At 38.6% G+C, this 20,242-nt stretch overlaps 1 protein-coding gene across 1 annotated transcript in view; it reads left to right on the top strand.

The window, feature by feature from the left end:
• The window catches only part of LOC124771316, a 140,013-nt gene that overhangs the window by 40,300 nt on the left and 79,471 nt on the right, over positions 1-20,242 (top strand). Inside the window, exon 5 of the mRNA XM_047249322.1 lies at positions 2,174-2,237. Within this exon, the coding sequence (XP_047105278.1) occupies positions 2,174-2,237 (64 nt within the window). The remainder of the gene's footprint in view (positions 1-2,173; positions 2,238-20,242) is intronic.

Genomic DNA, 20,242 nt, shown 5'->3' with positions numbered 1-20,242 from the left:
AAGGTAACAATGAAGTGGTTATTTTCCCGTATGAGCATACAGTGAATATCAGGAATCCGGTAAAACATCAGATCTCCAACATCGTTACAACCGAGAAAAGATCCTGCAAAAACAGGACCAACAACTGAAGAGAATCGTTCAAAGTGACAGAAGTGCAACCCTTCTGCAAATCGCTGCATATTTCGATGTTGGGCCATCAACAAGTGTCAGAGTGCGAACCATCATTGACAAACTTTCGTAGCTGAAGATCCACTTGTGTACCCTTGATGACTGCACGACACAAAGCTTTATGCCTCACTTGGGTCCATCAACACCGATATTGGACTGTTGATGACTGAAAACATGTTGCCTGGTTGGACGAGTCTCGTTTCAAACTGTGTTGCACAGATGGACACGTACAGGCATGGAGACATCCTCTTGAATCCATGGACACTGCATGTCCGTAGGGGACTGTTAAAGCTGGTGGAGGCTCTGTGATGGTGTAGGAGGCATGCAGTTGGAGTGATATGGCTAGGTATGACCCTGAAAGGTGACACATACATAAGCATCCTATCCATTTTGGATTCCGATGGACTTGGGCAATTCCAGCAGGACAATGATACACTTGACATGTCCAGAATTGCTACAAAGTGGCTCCTGGAACACTCTTCTAAATTGAAACACTTCCACTGGCCACCAAACTCCCCAGATTTGAACATTGAGCATATCTGGGATGTTTTGCAATGTGTTGCTCAGAAAAGATCCTCACATAGCCCTGCATGCAGCATTCACAGTGTCAATTCCTTCTATCACTACTTCAGACATTAGTCAAGCCCATGACACACAATTGATTACTTAACTTAGCCAGCATCCAGCATGCACTGTACAACTGATGCATGTTATGAAGATCTTACATACTTTGCTCAGAGAGAATTTTATTGTGTTTGTTTGGATATAATAAAAGTAATGTGTGGGGAAATACTTTAATCAAAACTGAACATGAATGCCCAAAAATAGAGTGAAGTTCCAATATTTGCAGTTCTTGATATGTACATGAAGTTTACTTTTAAAAACAAGAGTAGAAGGCTTAGATATATCATGCATGATTTTTGATAGTGATATCGATGTAGGTAAGATGTAAAGAGAGATTAAGAAGGGGCAGGTTTTTTTTTTTTTTTTTTTTTTTTAAATAGTACGTCTTCATAATTGTGAATGCAAGATTTGTCATTGAGTAGGTAGATTGGTGCTGTATCTGTGTTGAAAGATATTTCAGTTCCTTCAAGAAAGTCAAATTTCTTGCCCGGTTCTTTTCTACACTGTTTGCCACAATTCTTGCCCAGTAACTCATTCTGCAAAGTTGGATTTGACGACAGAGTGCATCCCTGTGCTTCTACCAGTTTCATTGCAGAAGTTTCGACATACCTGACTCTTGATATTCTTGCTTAGTGCTTTCAGTACTGTGGATGTTATTATTCTGTATTTTGATGCTTGTGGAGAAGCTTATTTTTATGTCATACAACTTGACGAGGTTGGCAATTTGGTATGAAATCTTCCATGAGAAAGGTCAGCTTATTACAAAAATGGTCTTCCTGTTTGTGGGTGGTTGTCCAGAAATTGGCTGCTTTAATTTATGTATTACAGCAGGATTGTATTAATTACTGGAGGCAGCAGATTTTACAATTTTTGTTTCTTTTTATCTTTCACTTGTATCCATTGGGTCTTTAGGCATGTGATTAAACATTCTTCTGAAGAACACTTTTTCATATTGATCTGGATAGCAAGTAACAGTGGTAACACTGGTAATTGTAGCATTTCTATATAAAGCTTTGTTAATGTCATCTGGTGTTTCGTTTATACAGTGAAGTGAATTGAATTTTGTTGTGTCATTTATTAATTTATTCAGCTAGATTTTCTATTTCCTTTGGTTGTTCTGTTGAAACGAATGAAATGAGAGTGTTGCAATTTTCTGTATTTACACTAAATAAACCTAATCTAGGTCCCTACAACTGTTGTGCTATAATCTAGTGTAAATTCCTGCAGATAAAGGGATTTTCAACTCGTGTCGATATAGTTTTCATAAGCTGCACTCATATGCAATACTTATAGAAATGCTTCTGGTTGTTATTCAGAACAGTGGTTCTACCTGACAGCAGTTTCTAGTGACTTAATTTTTGCCACACTTTGTGTGTTTCAGGACCTGTGCAACCTGCCAAGCAGAACACTGCCGCCTCCCGACAGTTCTCTCAAAACCCGGTGATGTAAGCACGGGGATTAGAATGCTTTCAAGTCTCGCAGCCAGACCACTAACAAGGTTTTGCCTCCTGCTGAACACCAAACCCACAGACAGGCTGGTTTTCTTTTTGTGAAAGTGAAAATTGAACCATTGCGGGTGCTATGATTGTCAGTTTCTATTAACATGACACAAGCAGAGTGGCAGGTATTATAAAAAACGGAATGAAAAATAGGTCCCATATCTTGGCTAACTGTTGTTTACTTCTTTGATTTGTTAAGGAATGCACTAATAACAGCAGAATGCCAAAGTTATAAATTGTATGAGGTGAAGTGAGATATTACACTTGAAATCTTTACAGCCTACTATAAACTAGTGATTGCTTCTCCCAAGTGATCAAAATGCGGTCCATAAAGAAACCTTCTTTAGTCCAGTAGGCAGTGGGTCATTGATGTTTAGTATGCTTGAGAGCTGTCTTTGTTCATGCAGTTAGTGATCAACACAGTGTTGCTCATGAAAAATGACATCTTAGGCATGTATTGACCTAACGAAAACTCCTAGTTGGTGAGCAAAATCTGTCTTTAAAGATAATTAATTCCAAATTCAGTCATTTGAACTTTTTACTCACTGAGGCAAAACGTCCTCTAAGATTTGAGATGGATGTAGACACTCCTGTTAGTTTTGTAACCAATGACAACTGGCTTTGGCGAAACTGATTAATAGTCAATACCTGTTACGTGTTCAGATAATGAATTTACACATTTGTCTATCTGGCATGGCAGTTCGTAATATTTTTCCCTTTCTTCTGTGGTGGTGGTGGGGGTGGTTTGTTCTCTCGTGCCCCTAGTCAAGAGGACCAACTGTCATGGTCTTAAATAGTCCTTGATTGGCATATGTAATCCTTACTTTGTGCTATCAGTGTCACTAGATCTTTCAAAGGAACATAAACAGTTCACTTAGTTTTTCTGTCTCTTCTCAGCCTTGAGAACCCAGTTCCATGCACCACCAAGATTATATAGCAACTGGCCTGATTGAAGTGATTCTCACACATTCTAATTCTTTCGTAACAGAAACCCAGTCTGTAGAAGTACAGGGGTCAAGATTTTAATATCTTGAAATATTGTTCTGTCTTTGGTGTTCCACACAGCAGTTGAAAAAGGTTTGGCTGGATTCACCAGTGTAGTTACGTCTGTATTCACAGGGTGTACTACACATCACAGAGACCCTGAGACAACCTGTCCATAATATTTTGTTTATCCTTTTGAGCCCAAAGACAATGCCTATTTTGCTATTTGGAGAACCATAAGTAGTTTATCCCAATTGTTTAGCATTTCCACATCTCCATTTCTCGATATGTCCCAGCTTTATATCACTTGATCCTTTGTTTTTCGATGGTCCAAAACCCTGCACCCTGAGACATACACGAGAGTGTGGTGGCTTGTGGTACAGACCTTGGCCCATCTGATTTTCATTTTACCAAAACATCTAGGATTGGAAACCTTCCTTCTCTCACAGTTAACATGAAGTTTATCATGGTAAATGTTGAAACCTTGAGGGTTTACTCAAATCTGAAGATATTGTCATAAGAAACTTTGTTCTCACTCAAAAGATTTCTTAACATCACAATATTTAAAAATATTGTTCAGCATATAAAAAGAAAACTTTGTTGCCATTGTGATGGAACTATCCTGACACTAGTACCAGGCTACCTGATGTATGTCACACAAAAAGAAGCAACTATTAAAGTGTAGCATACATACTCACTGTGTGTCACAACGTGAGAGAGAGGGCAAATTATAATATATATATCTCTTAATACTATTTCCATAAACCTTCAAGATACTTTCATTCTTTAACAATATGTTGTCTTCTCAAGTAAAAATATTTAATTTCCAGCTAAACAGATATTGCTTACATGCCTGTAACAATATTCACACTAAAAATTTCTTCTGCGCATGTAAAGCCACTGGCTCAGTGCTACAGTAAGTATTATTTACATGGCTCAGTAAAGCAGTTGCTGGTTAGTTCCCCGTCTAAAAATTATTTAGCTCATACAACCTTCCAAATGTGCACACAGTATTCAAAGTTGAAATACATACTGAATTGCATGTTATTTATGTTGACTACCAGGCCTGTCTTATGTGAACTCTACATCAAAATAGAAACATTACACCTTGGGCCTGCCATAACCTTGTAACACACATCTCTCCAGTCTCCCTTTTTTTCTCCCCCAAACATGTTGTGCCTCTTTAACTCATTAATTTCAGCTCTTATGGAAAATTGCTCCCTGTTTTGTTTGTCCCCTTTGAAAACAACCAGTGGACAGTGCAAATACATAAGGAGCCACACTTTCCCATGTAAGAAATGAGTGGATGAAATTGGGCTTCTTGTGAGATACATTCTTGTGAAGCAGAAATGATGTATTGGTTTTTGCTAACTTGTCACTACTCAAACAAAGTTTTCTTATAGTGGCTTTGGATAACAGCTCAAGTTTTTATAAGTTGTAATCTTAATTTCTTTCATAAATGTGTGTTGCTTCTGCTGTGATTAATATTGTGTGAATGTTTCTAACTGGATGATAATAAGAGGATGGTCAGTACTGGAACCTGCAAGATATTGGTAATTACTTGTACTTGGCGGTCATTCCCTGAAAGTACCTTATCTTGCTCCTGCTCCTGCCCTTCTGCAATAATATAAAAATGAAATAGAATGTCTTCCAGTGTAGAGCCTCTTGTAGAATTTTAACATTTAAAGGTAGTTCCTAGAACATGTTTCAGTATTCAGGTTGCAAAAGAAATTTTAGGAGCATCTGTCAATATTTTCAATAGTATAACTGTGTCAAAATGTACATACATGTTGTTCAACAGTATTCAGTTTGTAAATATTTCAAGAGAGATGCTCTTTTTAATTTATTAAATGCCACATCAGTAAAGTGGCCATCTATGGGATCAAATTGAGGCAAATGCTCTGAATAAAGTTTTAATGTTGAAACTGATAAGGCCTACAGATGCACTATTAGTTATTTATACTAAACACAAGCCTTAGAACAAAATGAGTAGCACTAAATGCAAACAAAATTTGAAAGGGGTTTTGTTTTAATGGTTAAGTGCTGGCACAGAATGCATTGACTTGTTTACTAACAGAGTTTGTAACCTTTGAGTTTTGTTTTGTCATCAAAGATAAGAGCTAATGATTAACAGCTAATAAAGTTATTGCCAATAACAATGAACATGAAGGAGTTATAAGTCTGTCTTGTATCAACTGGCCAAAATTGAAAACTATAATCAGTTAATGTGACAACAAGGGGACATAAGTTATTGTATCCACTGTGACAACATAATCTGGATCTTAGTGAAACAAACTCAAATGAATACAGATATTATTTAGTTATATTTATTAGCTATTCTAGTTCCCCAGAACAATGTACAATTGCCTTTGGCTATGAGTTTTAGCATTATTGCAGCAAGAGAGAATGGATGTATTTCAGTGTGTACTACAAGTATTTTGATGAATTTTCATTTTCAACAAGCAGTACATTCTGGTTTTAGTGTTGCTTGCTGTAGGCATACAATTTTAAAGGTATTGGACCTAACTATTGTTTCTATTGTAAACACGACTAGTGTTAGTGTTCATATAGAAACAGTAGACATATTATGTAGCTCTACTTGCTGAAGAGCTACTCAGGTCAGAATATTACAAGCTATTTGTAGCCCACCTTATTGGTGAAATTATTGTAGATGTGAAGTTTCATTTAAGTTGTCATTTGGAACAGAAGTGCACAATAAAGTTTTTTGAGACCAGCAGAACTGCTTTTCACCTATGTATGTATGTAGGTAGGTAGTATTTTTCGTCCAGCGAGTCTTCCACCTAGCCTATGGTTTCAACACTATGTAGCAGTGACAGACTACAGGCAGATAATAGACGACCACCAAGTGACCACCGGCATACATCAATGTTTCTTAACCTAAATGTTTCTGTAAGTTGATCATAAAATTAACCTTTAAGAAAGATTATGCATGTTGAGTAATAAAAATAATCAAGTACATAGCTGCACATTAAATAGTATTCCATGGAACTGAAGTGCCAAGTAATTAAAAAAGTAAAACAAAGACCACTGTTTACCAGTTCAGCTGAATGTACTGTCATTATTCACACTTGGTTGATTTGAGCAAGCATATTCCAGTTGTGCCATTATGTAGACAGGTGATATTTTTAGAAATGCCCCTATACCAATAGTCACACCATCTCTTGAGCATTACTAACATCAAAACTTAAACGGATCTATGTCAGGAACATGGTGCACACCAGTGACATGTAATGAAGTGTATTTCTATCTCCTCTGACCCCAAAAATTCTTTGTAAATGTAGTTTTTTTACACAATGTATACAATTTTTTAGGAGCAGCTTCATTCCCAAGCAGGGCTGAGAGTAACAACCTCAGGATAAAAGCAAGTAGCTGTACAGGACAGAAGAGTTGGAGCTTGACTAAGGTAAGTCAGAAAGTACCTCTGTCCTTGAATCACATTACCTGTCATGACTAGAGACAGATAAACAAAACAAAGATAGTTCAACTGTTAAATAACCCCCCTTGCCACCCACACACAGTACGTTTAAACATAGTTTCCATTGTAAGCAAAAACTTACATTAAAAGGTGATGGGCACTTCCATTGAAGTTCAAAATATGAGGTGCATCCCGAAAGTAAGTATCAAATCATTCTACTGCCACTGCAGCACTTGTGTTGTAGGTTCACACATTTCTCTGGTTCATTGTCTTTCCACAGTTGACACTGGAGCTGAATTTTGTGGTATTTATATTTGTTAGTGATCAGTCAAAATGTTTAAGACAACCTCTGAGCCCAGTGACTGAAGTGTGCTCTGTTATGTCGTATTTCAACAAACAGAACATTAAGCCAGCTGAAATTCATCAACTTTTAGATATTTATGGTGAGAAAGTGGATGAGACAGTTGAACAAACATTCATGATGAAGCATGTGTTGGACAGCCTTCTGTTTTCACTGATGGTATGGGTGAGAAAATGAATTAGAATATTCATGAAAACAGATGGTTCACAATAAGAATGTATTTCAGAAACTGTTTTGCACGACTCAGTCATAAATTGCTTAAATTTTTGTGAATTGTGTTCCAAAAATGCCTACAAAATTATGTGCCTTGGCAGAGTTTAGACATTTCACAACTGAATACAGTGATGAGGAAGATGAATTCTTAAATAGAGTCGTGACTGGTGATGAAACTTGGGTTTTTCACGACACTCCAAAATAAGAACAACAATCTATGAAGTGAAGGAACTCACAACAGTCCGACAACCCCCCACTCCCCCCACTCCCAAAAATCTGAACGAAGTTGTCAGTGCAAAAAATCAGGTGAAATGGATTCTAGGACCAATAAGGCATTCTGCTTGTTCAGTTCCTTCTCAGAGCTGAAACCATGAAAGCAGTATGATACTGCAAAACACCGAGAGAGCTCCATCACACGATTCAAAACAAAAGATGCGAAATTCTCAATCGAATCATCATGTTGCTTCGTGACATCACATTTCATTTCTGCTGGTGGCACTGAAAACCTTACTAAACAATTCAGTTGGGAACAGTTTGACCACCTGCCAATCAGTGCTGATCTCACATCTTCCGACTACCACTTTTACTTCTTCATCAAGCAGGATGAAGATGCTTCAACACCAATGATTATGTAAGAAAGTGTGATCGGTATTGGAGGTCTTCACTGGTGGTATCTTTCTATGAAGAGGGCATAGAAAAGTTGGCTTACTGCTAAGACAAGTGTCTGAACAATGGTGGCTGTTATGTAGAAAAAGAGTATTTCTTCAAAAAACAAATTTTGGTCTGAAGAAATGTTTTCTTGAGTCCTTTTCCCACAGTGGTACTTACTTTTCTGGCATGCCTTGTATATTTTAATGTCTTTTGGCATACCAATGTGGGTATAAAAGTTGACAGAGAACATCCCACATCCTCTTCTTTATTGCAGTCACATAATGGGGATACACAAAGCCAATATGAACCACCTATTTTCTATCAGCAGCCATGTTTGACCATGAGGTGTGTTAAGAATGTTGTTGAATCTTCTGGATCACACACAGGGTTATTCAGCTGCCCATGCCATAAAGTTTTATGGAACCTGCAACATGTTCAAGAACCACACCCATGATTTTAATCTTCTCTCCTCCCTACATGCACACTGTTAGGCCTACAAAAACAATGAACAGGACCTTTTTGTATGAAAATTTACTACATTAAATTTTGTACTGGAATAAGTTTTTGTTGGAGACCACAGTTTTTGTGTTATTCAAGAAAAATGCATTTGAATGCCATTTTTGTACTTTTTGTTGAATAATTCAAAAACTATGGCCTCTAGCATAAATGTATCCCTCCCCCTCCTCCCCCTCCCCCTCCCTCTCCCCCCCCCCCCCCCCCCCCAAAGAAAAATGACTACATTAAATTTCCCACAAAAAGACCCTGTTCATTTTTTATGTAGGACTAGTAATTTGCATGTAGTGGGTGAGAGAAATGAAAATCTTGCCCATGACATTTGTAGGCATTGCAAGTTGCATAAAACCCATGGGTAGGAGTAGTTTAATCATCCGCTACAGGTTTTTCATGCCAAAAGAACTAATATAAGATTTCTCTGGCTTCATAAACAGCTCAAGAAACATTTTACACCACATAAATGTATAGTGTTTGCAGTTTTCTTTATCAGAAAATTCTCTCATTTCTTTCCTGACCACAGAAAATTCTTACATACAGCCAACTGTTTTTGTTGTTGTGGTCTTCAGTCCAAAGACTGGTTTGATTCAGCTCTCTATGCTAGTCTACCATATGCAATCCTACATCCATTTGAACCTGCTTACTGTATTTCCCCCCCTGACTCAAATCCCACCAGTACCAGATTAATGATTCCTTGATGCATCAGGGTATGTCTTATCAACCAGTTCCTTCTTTTAGTCAAGTTGTGCTGAAAATTTTTCTCCTCAATTTCATTCAGTACCATCTCCTTATTAATTTGATCTGCAACTACATAATTGTTCCATGAGCTACCGCTAGGTGCAACACAGAGGGTATCTAGTACCAGTCCTAGTCATCTATCCACTTATTGACCACCTCTGTAACTTAGTGTTCACTGCTGCTGCCTATCATGGGGAGAACACAGGTTTAGATCCCCAGTACTGCCAGGGATTTTTCTGGGGTGAGAGGGTTGGAACGATGTTCATTCACCCTTGTGATGCCAACTGAGAAGCTACTTGAGCAAGCAGGGCTCTGGGTCAAGAAAACTGACACAGGCAGGATAGTGGTCCGCTGGATGTCATTGGCTGGCCAGTACCAATGGACAGGTACCTCCAGAAAAGACTCCTTAACATTTAAATTTATATCCACTCTTAACATATTCTTATTTTTCAGATATTCTGTCCATCAGACAGTCCAGCCTGCATTTTATATCCTCTGTGTCACCCATCATCAATAATTTTGTTACCCAAATAACAAAACACCTCTATTATCTTCAGTGTCTCATTTCCTAATCTACGAGGCTTGTCCGGAAAATATGTATAAAAGTTGAATAATAACTTTATTTTGCAATTATTCGGGTATTACAATATGGTCTCCTTCAAAGTACTCAACCTGAGACATGATACATTTCTGCCAATGCCCTTTCCACTGTTGATAACATTGCTGAAAGTTTTCAGTTGTGATGTTGTTCAGTTGCCATGTCATTTCCACCTTGATGGCTTCCACATCTCCCAAGTGCCACCCCCAAAGCACCATTTTGCATTTCGGGAACATGACGAAGTCACACGGGGGTAAATCAGGTGAATAAGGCGAGTGGTCTGTCATGGTTATTGAGCTTCGGGCCAAAAACTCATACACAATGAGCAACGTGTGAGCGGGGGTGCATTGTCATGATGAAGGATCCACCTGCCCCCTTTTGCCAACTCCGGTCGAACTCGGGCCACACGAGCTCTGAGACGTGTCAGAACTTCAACGTAAAAATTTCCGTTTACTCTCTGGCCAGGAGGGACAAATTCCTTGTGAACAATGCCCCTAGACTCAAAGAAAACAATCAACATTGTCTTCACATTGGATCTTGATTTTCGCAACTTTTTTGTTCTCAGTTCTCCTGCTAGTTTCCATTCCTTGCTTCGAGATTTGAGCTCCACATCAAATCCGTAAAACCAGGACTCATCTCCAGTGATGACTCAGTTGAGAAAGTCCCCTTGTTGATGTGCTTCCAACCAATCCTCGCAGCACTCAACCCTCTTTGCTTTCTGTTCTGGCGTCAAGAGCTTCGGTACGATTTTCGCACACAATTTCTTCATTTCAAGTTTTTGTGTCAGGATTTCGTGAATGATTGTTTTGGGGATTGACAGCTCGTCAGCAATCATTCTGACTGTCAATCTACGGTCTTCAAGAACACAAGCCCGAGTTCGTTCAACATTTGCATCGGAACTCAATGTCGATGGGCGTCCTGAGCGAGGGTCATCGTTCACTTCTTCTCGACCATCCTGGAACCTTTTCAACCACTTGTTCATGGTTGGTTCCTTCAGAGAATTGTCTCCATAAACCTGTTTCAAACCCTCAAAAATCTCATGGCCATTCTTGTCTACCTTTGCAAGAAACTTGATGTTGACGCGAGATAGCTCCATGCTGACGGCAGGTGAAAAAATGTAACTGTCAACAAGCTGTCGCACACTCCCACCTTCACGCAGAGTGCTCTGACTCAAACTGAGCGTTGATAGGATTGATTACAGCAGTAGTCCCACCTGGTGGTGACTGCAACCTGTAACATAAGGACATTATTCAACTATTATATGTACTTTCCGAACAAACCTTGTGTAATGGACAATCAAAAAGTTCCCATTCAAGGGTGTTGCCACAGAGTAAAAGCAACGTAGCATGACTCCAGTGTGGTTACAGAAGCACTGACATGTAAGCAATGTGTGGCATTTGTGCCTTTCTGAAGTGCATGTACAAATTTGAACTACGGCAGTGTTGTTACCAAATATGTCCAAACTGGATCACATACTGTTGTTCTTTTCTCAGCTGCTGGAGGCCAAACACTCGTAGACATCCATCATACATTGAAGAATGTGTATGGAGCAGTACTTCTGTTGAAAACCACCATTGTGCAATGGTGCATCAAGTTGGATAATACGCATCCCCACAATGCAAACACCAGCTAAAGTTGGAGACACTCGAGTAGCCACCATACAGTCCTGATCTCTACCTGTGTGCTTATCATGCCTTTGGTCCCTTAGAAAGGTCTTGACGGATCAATGACTCCTGTTGCAAGAGGGTGTGCAGCAATTCTTGACAAAGCAGGACACAGTGTTCTACCAACCTGGTGCTCTGGTAGGATGATTGCCTCAGTTCTCATCATAATTTTGCCCGATTGGCTTATGAGGGGTGGTTGGAAAGTTTCTAGCCCCAGATAGTTACTGTAGTGTCTCACACAAACACTACCACCTACTTTTATGGTAACACTTTATGGTACGCAAGTCAAAAGTTGCAGCTCCAGCCTCATTAGTGTAGCCACTAAGATGCATTGTATACTGTAGTGTAAGCAAAGTGGTGAATATTGGGAGAATCAAGAACTGTGTAGTGGTTGAATACCTTCATTTGAAGGGAATGGTGTCAAAGGAAATTGTGGAGGACACACGTAATACACTTATGGACAATGTTCTGTCTTGTGCAACAGTGAAAAACTGGGCGTCTGACTTCAAACACAGAAGAATGAGTGTGAGAGAAGCGCCAAGGAATGGACAGCCTGCCACTGATGAAACTGTGACTACAATTCACGATGCAGTTTTGTAGGTTCATTGCAGCACATTGAAACCACATTTGGAATCTCCCACGGGCGTGCTCATGACACTGTTGTGGATATTTTGGGAAAGCTGAAAGTATCATCTCGGTGGGTCCACAAGACTCAAGTGCAGATCACATACAGGAATACATGCAGTGTTGTGAAGAAATCATCCGCCAATCTGAAGTGAATGAAGATGGCTTTCTTGCAAGGTATGTCACAATAGACAAAATGTGGGTTCACCACTTTCATCCTGAGACAGAACAACTGGTACGGTGATGGCATTGGTCTTCTGTGGTGCAAAAGGGGTAATTATGGTGGATTACTTGCTAACGGTTGCAACTATCAATGCTTTATACTGTTACATCTTCCTGTGCCATTTGAGAGAAGAGATAAGGAAAACAAGGTGTGGAAAATTGGCTCACTAAATTCTTTAGCATCAGGACAATGCACCGGTGCACAAAGACCTTGCAACATTGGAAACTCTGCATGGCTGCGAGTTCGAATTCTTACATCACATGCCATATTCTCCAGATCTGACTGCGTCAGACTTTTTCCTTTTCCCAAACCTAAAAACATACCTCAAAGGATGACGATGATGATGCAGAGACTGATGCTTCGCTGGACTTGAAATCAAAGACCTTTTATTTGAATGGTTTGCAGAAGTTATCTGATGCATGCCTTCCAGTGTATTAGTGTACACAGGTATTATGTAGACAAATAAATTGATATTATGAAATTTCTGTCACTCTTTATTTGTTAGGGTAGAAGCTTTTCAACCCCTCCTTGTACAACTTTCAAATGGAAACTTTTTGGTCATCCCTTGTAATTTCCTCTGCATCTCCTGATTCAACTTGACTACATTCCATTATCCTTGTCTTATGTTCATCTTAGAACTGCTCTTTAATGCACTATCCATTCCATTTCTGCCTCTTTAGCTGTGCCATTCAACTAACTGCCATTTCGCAGACCTGGGTTTGATTGCTGATACTGCCAGCGATTTTTCCTCAGTGGGGGTGACTGGTACAGAATGCACTCAGTCTTGTGAGGCTAGCTGAGAAGCTGCTTGACCGATTAATAGTGGTTCCACAGTCAAAAAAATCCCAGGAGAGGTGTGCGCTGACCAGCTGCCCCTCCATGCTGCATCACATTACACCACTGGCAGGGGGCAACATGTCGGCTGGTGGAATTTTACCGTTTTTAAAATAACCAACGGAAATTCCAGGTAGGAATGTCAACAATGTATGATTTTTATCCCTTCCATTTCATTCAACTTATCTTCCAAGTCCTTTCCTGCCTCTGATATCAGCTAATATCAAGAGTTTTATTTTTTCTCTCTAAGCATTATTTCCTGTGTCTTCTAAGAGTCCTGTTCCTCACTCCAAACAACAAGAAATTACTGAAATGATGTAATTAAAGCTGTAACATTTCTTTGAAGTGTAGCGTTGGGATATAACACTGTAGGATAGAGTTCCAATGACATTTGTTGCATAACCTAGAAAACAGTATCAACAATCATCAACATGATTTCAAGTATTTTGTGGCTCAGCTCACCATCCAAATATATTTAGCAGTACAATTCATTGTGGGCTCTAGGTCATATAGTTTCAGTTAATATCTTGACTTTCAGATGAAAGAACATTGCAGTTTTTGTTAAGCCCAATTCTCAAAATGTAATCAACTATTAACACCACATTTTTAAAGCTTTGGCAACTGGCTAAAAAGAGTCACTTTTAAATGGACACTGATTTCAAAGTTGCAGAATTATAAAAACAAATTACAGTTCATGATATACAATGAGTACAGATTACTCAGTCCAACAGATAAAACTGCACTTGGTTCCATGTGACATCAAGTCCAAGACTTGGTCCAACACAACTACTCTCATTCAGTAATCTCACTAAAACTATCGAGAAAGTTAACAAAGATAGCACAACTCAACTCACTGGTGCAAAGCATCAGAGGCACATTTTTACAATATTAACTTCAGGAACCGTTCTGGTGTTTATGAAAATTTATAACAGTTTTTATTTGATAGAGAAGTGCTATGAGGCATTTTCATAACCAAACAATTTCAAAATAAACACATGCCATTTTACAGTTGAAAAAAAAATGAAATGTATAATGTAATTAATATTCTCAAACATCAAGATTAAAGAAAGAAATTTCAAACAAATTGTCACAAACAAAATATCAATCCAAAAGGCTTCCAATTTTGAACAGCAGATTTGCAATTATTGAAAAAACATAGCTGAAAAATGAATGGAATTGGATACTTCGTTAACTAGAATATTTATCATAACCTACTATTGAACAGAAGTCTCTGTGAGACAGATTCATTAAAATCTTCAACTGTGTGCACTGTGTTGTCTGTAAACATGTTCTGAAGCATCATTTCAGGCTTATCCACATTGTCAGTCTATGGCAGGAAAGTTGGCAGCATAGTAAGTAGCCTGTCAATTTGTCATACACCGTAGTGACATCATTCAAACAGAGAACCACTACTGTGAAACAAACCATCTCCCAGTGGTAGCCTGGACTCAACAACCTGATTACAGTATAAGAGTTGTGGGTCATAGGCACCCGCAAGAAATTGCAAAAGAGCTGTGCAGTGCCCATTTTGAAGGCAGCTGTGTTAGTACAGACCAGTCACCAAGTTTTTTCTGAACTAAATCGGGATATTTTTTAAAAACCAAGACTAAAAACACACAGAGGCTACAATTCAAAATTCAATATAACAAACCACTGTTTTTTACCTTATTGAGATTTTTGCTCACTTTTCAATCTCCTTCATAGAATCTTCTCTTCTTCCTCATCAAGAAAGCAACAAAACTAGAGACATGTAAATCACTAAACCATCTTTATTATTATTTCAGCTTCTAATGTTGCTGCTGGTAAAAGGTTCCTCTCAGCTCACCAAGTGTTCATCATCAGGCTGAAAACTCATCTGAAACAAAACAGGAAAGTTTGAAGAAGTTGTCGTAGTTTTCATAACAATGAAAAAAATTCCTTCCACTAATCCGATTTCAGCTTAAAAAGTTCTTCTCTTCTTCCTTGAGAAAGTTCTTTAACTGCACACATTCTTGAAACATCAAATGCCCATCTACAAGAAATTCATATCTAGAAATCACTTCTACAAATTCTGAAAATGAGCTGTGTTTCACTGTCAGTGAAAATGGTTTGGAAGTCCTGTAGACACTTTCTTCAAAGTCAAATGATTTTTCAACATAGTTTATACTGTGCTGCAAGTAAACTGCCATTTTGTTGTGGTTTGCCTACTTTGTTTCTCTGTTGTCCTCGGTGTCGACATACTGGCTGAAAACAGAGGGTGGACATGCAGTACTGTCTACTGTAAATGCTGTTGCCGACACATGCATAGTTGCGTTTCACAGTCTTTTACTTTCACTTTTCATAACCTCCCAATAATACACATTTATATATGGGCAGTGCACAACTTCCCATAAGCCTCATTACTAGTTTCCAGGCAAACATCCACATAATGCTACAATAGTTTACTGTTGAACATCTACAAGCAATAAAAACATAACCAAATAATTCATAGTACTTTCGGAACAATCAGGTAGGTATGGAACAGCCACTGTCATTGCTTTAACACATGGCCTATTCGTGTACCACTTACATCACTGTTAAGGTGATTCATCGTGGTTGTTCTAACCAACACAGCTTCCTCGTCTGAAACTTGGCCATGGACTGACTGTCTCATGACCCTTATATATCACCAGAATAATAGGTACTGAAACTACACTTTGCTCAAAGTTAAATTTACAGAAATTGCGATTAAAATTTAATTTAATCAGTTAACTGAATACATCTAAAATTCTGTCTTTTTAACAGTTTCTTTTACTACAAGAGTTAGGCCAAATTATTTGTTTTAATCATGAAATTCACATATATAGTTATGCAAGCAATACTTTTGTCAAATCTGTTAATTACCTTAGAATTAATTAAGGGCTGGCTTTGCTAACATGTTTCCGACTAGAGCCAAATAGATACTTTACGAATACTACCATTTCATATTCCAAATGTTTGCAATTATTACAATATTTATATTTGTTTATAAGTCAACAATAGAATTACAGAATTCAAGTTACATAAAAATGACTTATTTTGCCCTATAATAAAAGAAACTAACTAGGAATACTCAATATAAATTAGAAAATCGATTACATACACAAAATTCGACCTGGTGTTAAATTCTTTAAAACTGAGGGCCAACCTTTCTCTTTTATGAAAATGCAGATTATATTCACATATGATAATAGTAATTAGTTGAAAGTGAAAAAACAAATTTTAAGGAGGCATATGGCAAAACAAGGGGGAAGTAAAAATTATCCCATCTTCCTTCATCACAACTTCTCTTTTGAGTGTTTTGGTAAGATCATCATTTATTGGCATCAAGACCACTAAGGCTGCCACAGGGGAAGGAAACTGCACATCCCTATCCAATTTTTCCAGCAGAGTATTACAAAGCACTGTCACGACTGACCTCTGATGCACTACTTGGAAACAATGGCTATTGAGTCAAGTATGGCAACTTAGCACTCTTAATAAAAGCAGAAGTTAAAAGTCAGTAACTCTTACAAGACTGCCCCTCAATTGAAATTGTTAATGAACAATTTGAAGTGAAGACCACAACATTATATAAAACGTTGTCCATTTTTATGTAACCAGGATTTTTATCTATCCCAACAAAGTACGGTTGGGAGTTGGGTTTCCAACCAGATATTTGGAATCATCCCACCTAAACTGGGATATCAGGCAATTATGGTCAAGACAGAATCCAAGTCTCCACATTATCAATGTGGCCTCCATTACAGATGACGCTAACATCCCTCCCCCAAAGCACTTGTCTGTGGAGATTGGTACCGGAAAACACAGAATGGTTGCTCAATCAGCGGGGTAGGATTCCATTCACCAATGCATCCAGGAGTAACCTGACATCTGATGATTGTCAAAGAAAGGTGTGGAAGCAGCAGGAAACCAAGAGATTTCAAAAAGAAAGTTACCCGTTACTATGACAGACTGAGTAACTTTTACTGTATGCTGCAAAACAATTCAAAGTGATGCAGATATTACTTTTCACTACCATCACCAAGATCTGTAAACAACAATTTAAACATCCCACCAACTGTTCAGTTTCTTGACAATATAAATCTGCCCCTCAGTCATGGAATAATTTGAGAACTGCTGTGTGAATTTCCTCTTTGATGGAAAATCTCTTTCCTGCCAGATATCCACCCAGCTTGCTGGGAAGACTGAATGGTCTTCATGAAATTGTTGGCACTGTTTCACTACTACTGGATGCTACACTGGATTGCACCTCATTTGGGCCATACACTGCCAGAATTTCATGGCAAATTTGTGTGCAATTTAGATGTTTTGCCACCAAGAACCATACTGTTCCTTGTACTTCAACTTTGGAGTGCCACTTCACTCCCACAATGTGATGAACCTGTTGTCTATACTGCAGCAGAATTGTCTCTGCAGGAAATCGGGAACGTGCACACTCTTCCTACAGTGTGCAGTGCCTGTTGCATAATGGTCTTAGCATGGGATGATGTTTAACTTAATTTCAGAAGCCCCTATACCTCAAGTACGTCTCTTGAATTAATCAATAACCATCCAAGACCATTTCTTCAGCAATTCTTTTGGATCAGTGCTCATTGTGTAGAAGCAGAAGAAGATACACACATGAATGCGAGTCAGGAGGCAATGGTTCAAATCTGTGTCCAACCTTTGCTCAAGTTAAAGAAATTATGCCTTCCCTCTGCAACAGAAAATTCTCTGGAATTAAGCAATGCTACCTTGCCTTTTGTTCTGTAAGTAGTGTAACATTCTTTAATGATTCTCTTGATACTTTGTTACTATCACATTTTTACTGTTAAACAATTTTTGCTGATCTCACTTGGTGATGGGGTGGTAGGGTCAATCAATAACCCTCTGGAAATTTATACAGCGAGATAATCACAAGCCTATTTGGTCGCAGGTAGGGAGATTGGGGCCCACCCAAACAGAGCCCTGCTTGCCTCAGTGCAGCATATTCCATAGCAGTTATTGAGTAATGATTGTTTCACTTGAATAGCCATAGCCAATCCCCTCAACCCTTATTGACAAATTGTGCGTCTTCAAAATTATTTTTCTCCTACGATTTTCACAGTTCAGTCAATAAAATCAAAATCCCATGCACTATGACGTACAATGTCCCATTACTGTGTCATTGGATGGTAGGCAAAAGCATGTCCAGAGCTTAGAGTAGCAAAGGACTGTTCGTGTTAACAAGTCCCCAGCTCATGAAATCCATGTTTGACAAATGTGCGCCCTGTCAATGAGACTGATCTCATCAAGATGTTCAACATTTGCCATGACCCAAAAATCAAAAGTGGCATAAAGAATAATGAGGACATAGCAAGCATTTAACATGCACCCTGCCCACCACCCCCCACCAAGTGTTTTCTGGAAGTTGAGGAAGACAATTGTGACCTGAGAGCTATTATCGTCAGCTTTTCTGGGGTTCTCATTGCACAGCATTAGTTCATGCTGACTATTTACTGAACTTTGTTGCTTTTTGTTTCAGTCTTAATCTTCAACAAAATTTTATGTGTGTGACCCAGCCACATATGAGGAGCTTACATGCAAAGGCCAACATGTCCAGAATTTAAAATAAATGAGACACAGAATGGAACAACAAACAGGATAAGCAGAATTAATAATCATACAACTTAAGTGAAATCAAACATTTGCCAAGATACAAGCCTACGAAAATACATGTGTGTCCACATACACATTTTATGTGAAGGATAACTAATCCATTACATTCAGTCGAGAGATTTCCATTCCAGTCACACTGTTGTTCTCAAGCAGAGCAACAGTTTGTCCTCATAATACGTTGCATAGTACTAATAATTATTATTACAAGGACACAGCTTCCACTGACTGCATTTTTGATGGAATAGGAAAACTTCTAAGAAAAAGGCCAATAATTGTAACAAAAGAGGAATACAATGAGATCCACAATCAGTGACTGAGCTAAGAAACCTTGCTGACAGATCTGAAATCCCTATCCAAGGGCCTACAAGATCTACATTACATATGTGAAATAAAATGCATTTCCATACACAAGTACAAAGCTATGGGAAACACTCGTACCGATGTTGAGGCAACTGCATTCTAGAAGTCCCAGCTAGATGTAAAAGAGCAGATGAACCATTACAAAACCCTTTCCTTGGACAAAAGCCAAAGTACTTTTCAGCCATCCAGTCTAAGATAACAGGAAAAAGATGTTGATGCTTTACAGTAAACTATTTTTTAAGAAGACTGGTGAAATCACTTTGACTTAAATTGGAACACAACCATCACTGATGATATTTTGATGTTGCTTGTGATTGTTAAGAAAATTATTCTGGTTTGCATGTTTAAATGTAACACTTATGTCAAAGAATATTTCTAAAGATAGTTAATGCCACAGTTACATCATTTTATTCTGGTATGGTGATCTGAAACATTTTAAATAATTGTGAATTTTTGCTTTTGAAAATCACACATGGTTCATGAAATGAGAACATATCCATATTTAAATGTGCTTTTTAAAGGAATATTTTCATTTTAGATTTTATTTACAGATATGAACTGCCCTTTGGTCTAAAAGCAAGAGGCATTCACATTGCAATATGCTATTTTCATTCTTATGTATGCCCAAAATAAGTTTCATGTTGACTGTGAAAAATTGCATTTAGTAGGTATGTTCATTTTTGGATGTCACCTTCTCATTATTTGCTCGGGCCTTTGTCCCACTTCAACACGGGGTTGGCCCTGTTCCTATGGAGTTGGCAATGTTAGTGTCAGAGGGTTGCCAGATGCCCTTCCTGTCACCATCAGGTAAACCTCAGGACAGAAGTAATGTACCCTAGCTGTCTGCATCTAGTGTAAGCCATGAAATAGTGCAAATGTTTTTCAAATGTCTGCAAGTTGTGTAACTGAGGTGGTACATCGGAACCAGCCCAGTATTCACCTTGTGGGATGTGGGACACTGCCAAAAAACCACATCCAGGCTTGCTGGCACACTGACCCTCGTTGTTAACCTGCTGGGCTGATAAGTCCGGGGCCAGCGCGCCTACCCAAGTCCAGGAAGCAGCGCATCAGTGCTCCTGCCTAACCTGTTGGTTCCTTCTCAGAAATTCATCTATGGA

The sequence above is a fragment of the Schistocerca piceifrons genome, unplaced genomic scaffold (assembly GCF_021461385.2).
Source record: "Schistocerca piceifrons isolate TAMUIC-IGC-003096 unplaced genomic scaffold, iqSchPice1.1 HiC_scaffold_936, whole genome shotgun sequence".
Classification (NCBI taxonomy): Eukaryota; Metazoa; Arthropoda; class Insecta; order Orthoptera; family Acrididae; genus Schistocerca; species Schistocerca piceifrons.
The sequence above is the reverse complement of the archived record's forward strand: the minus strand, read 5'-3'. Positions and strand labels throughout refer to the sequence as shown.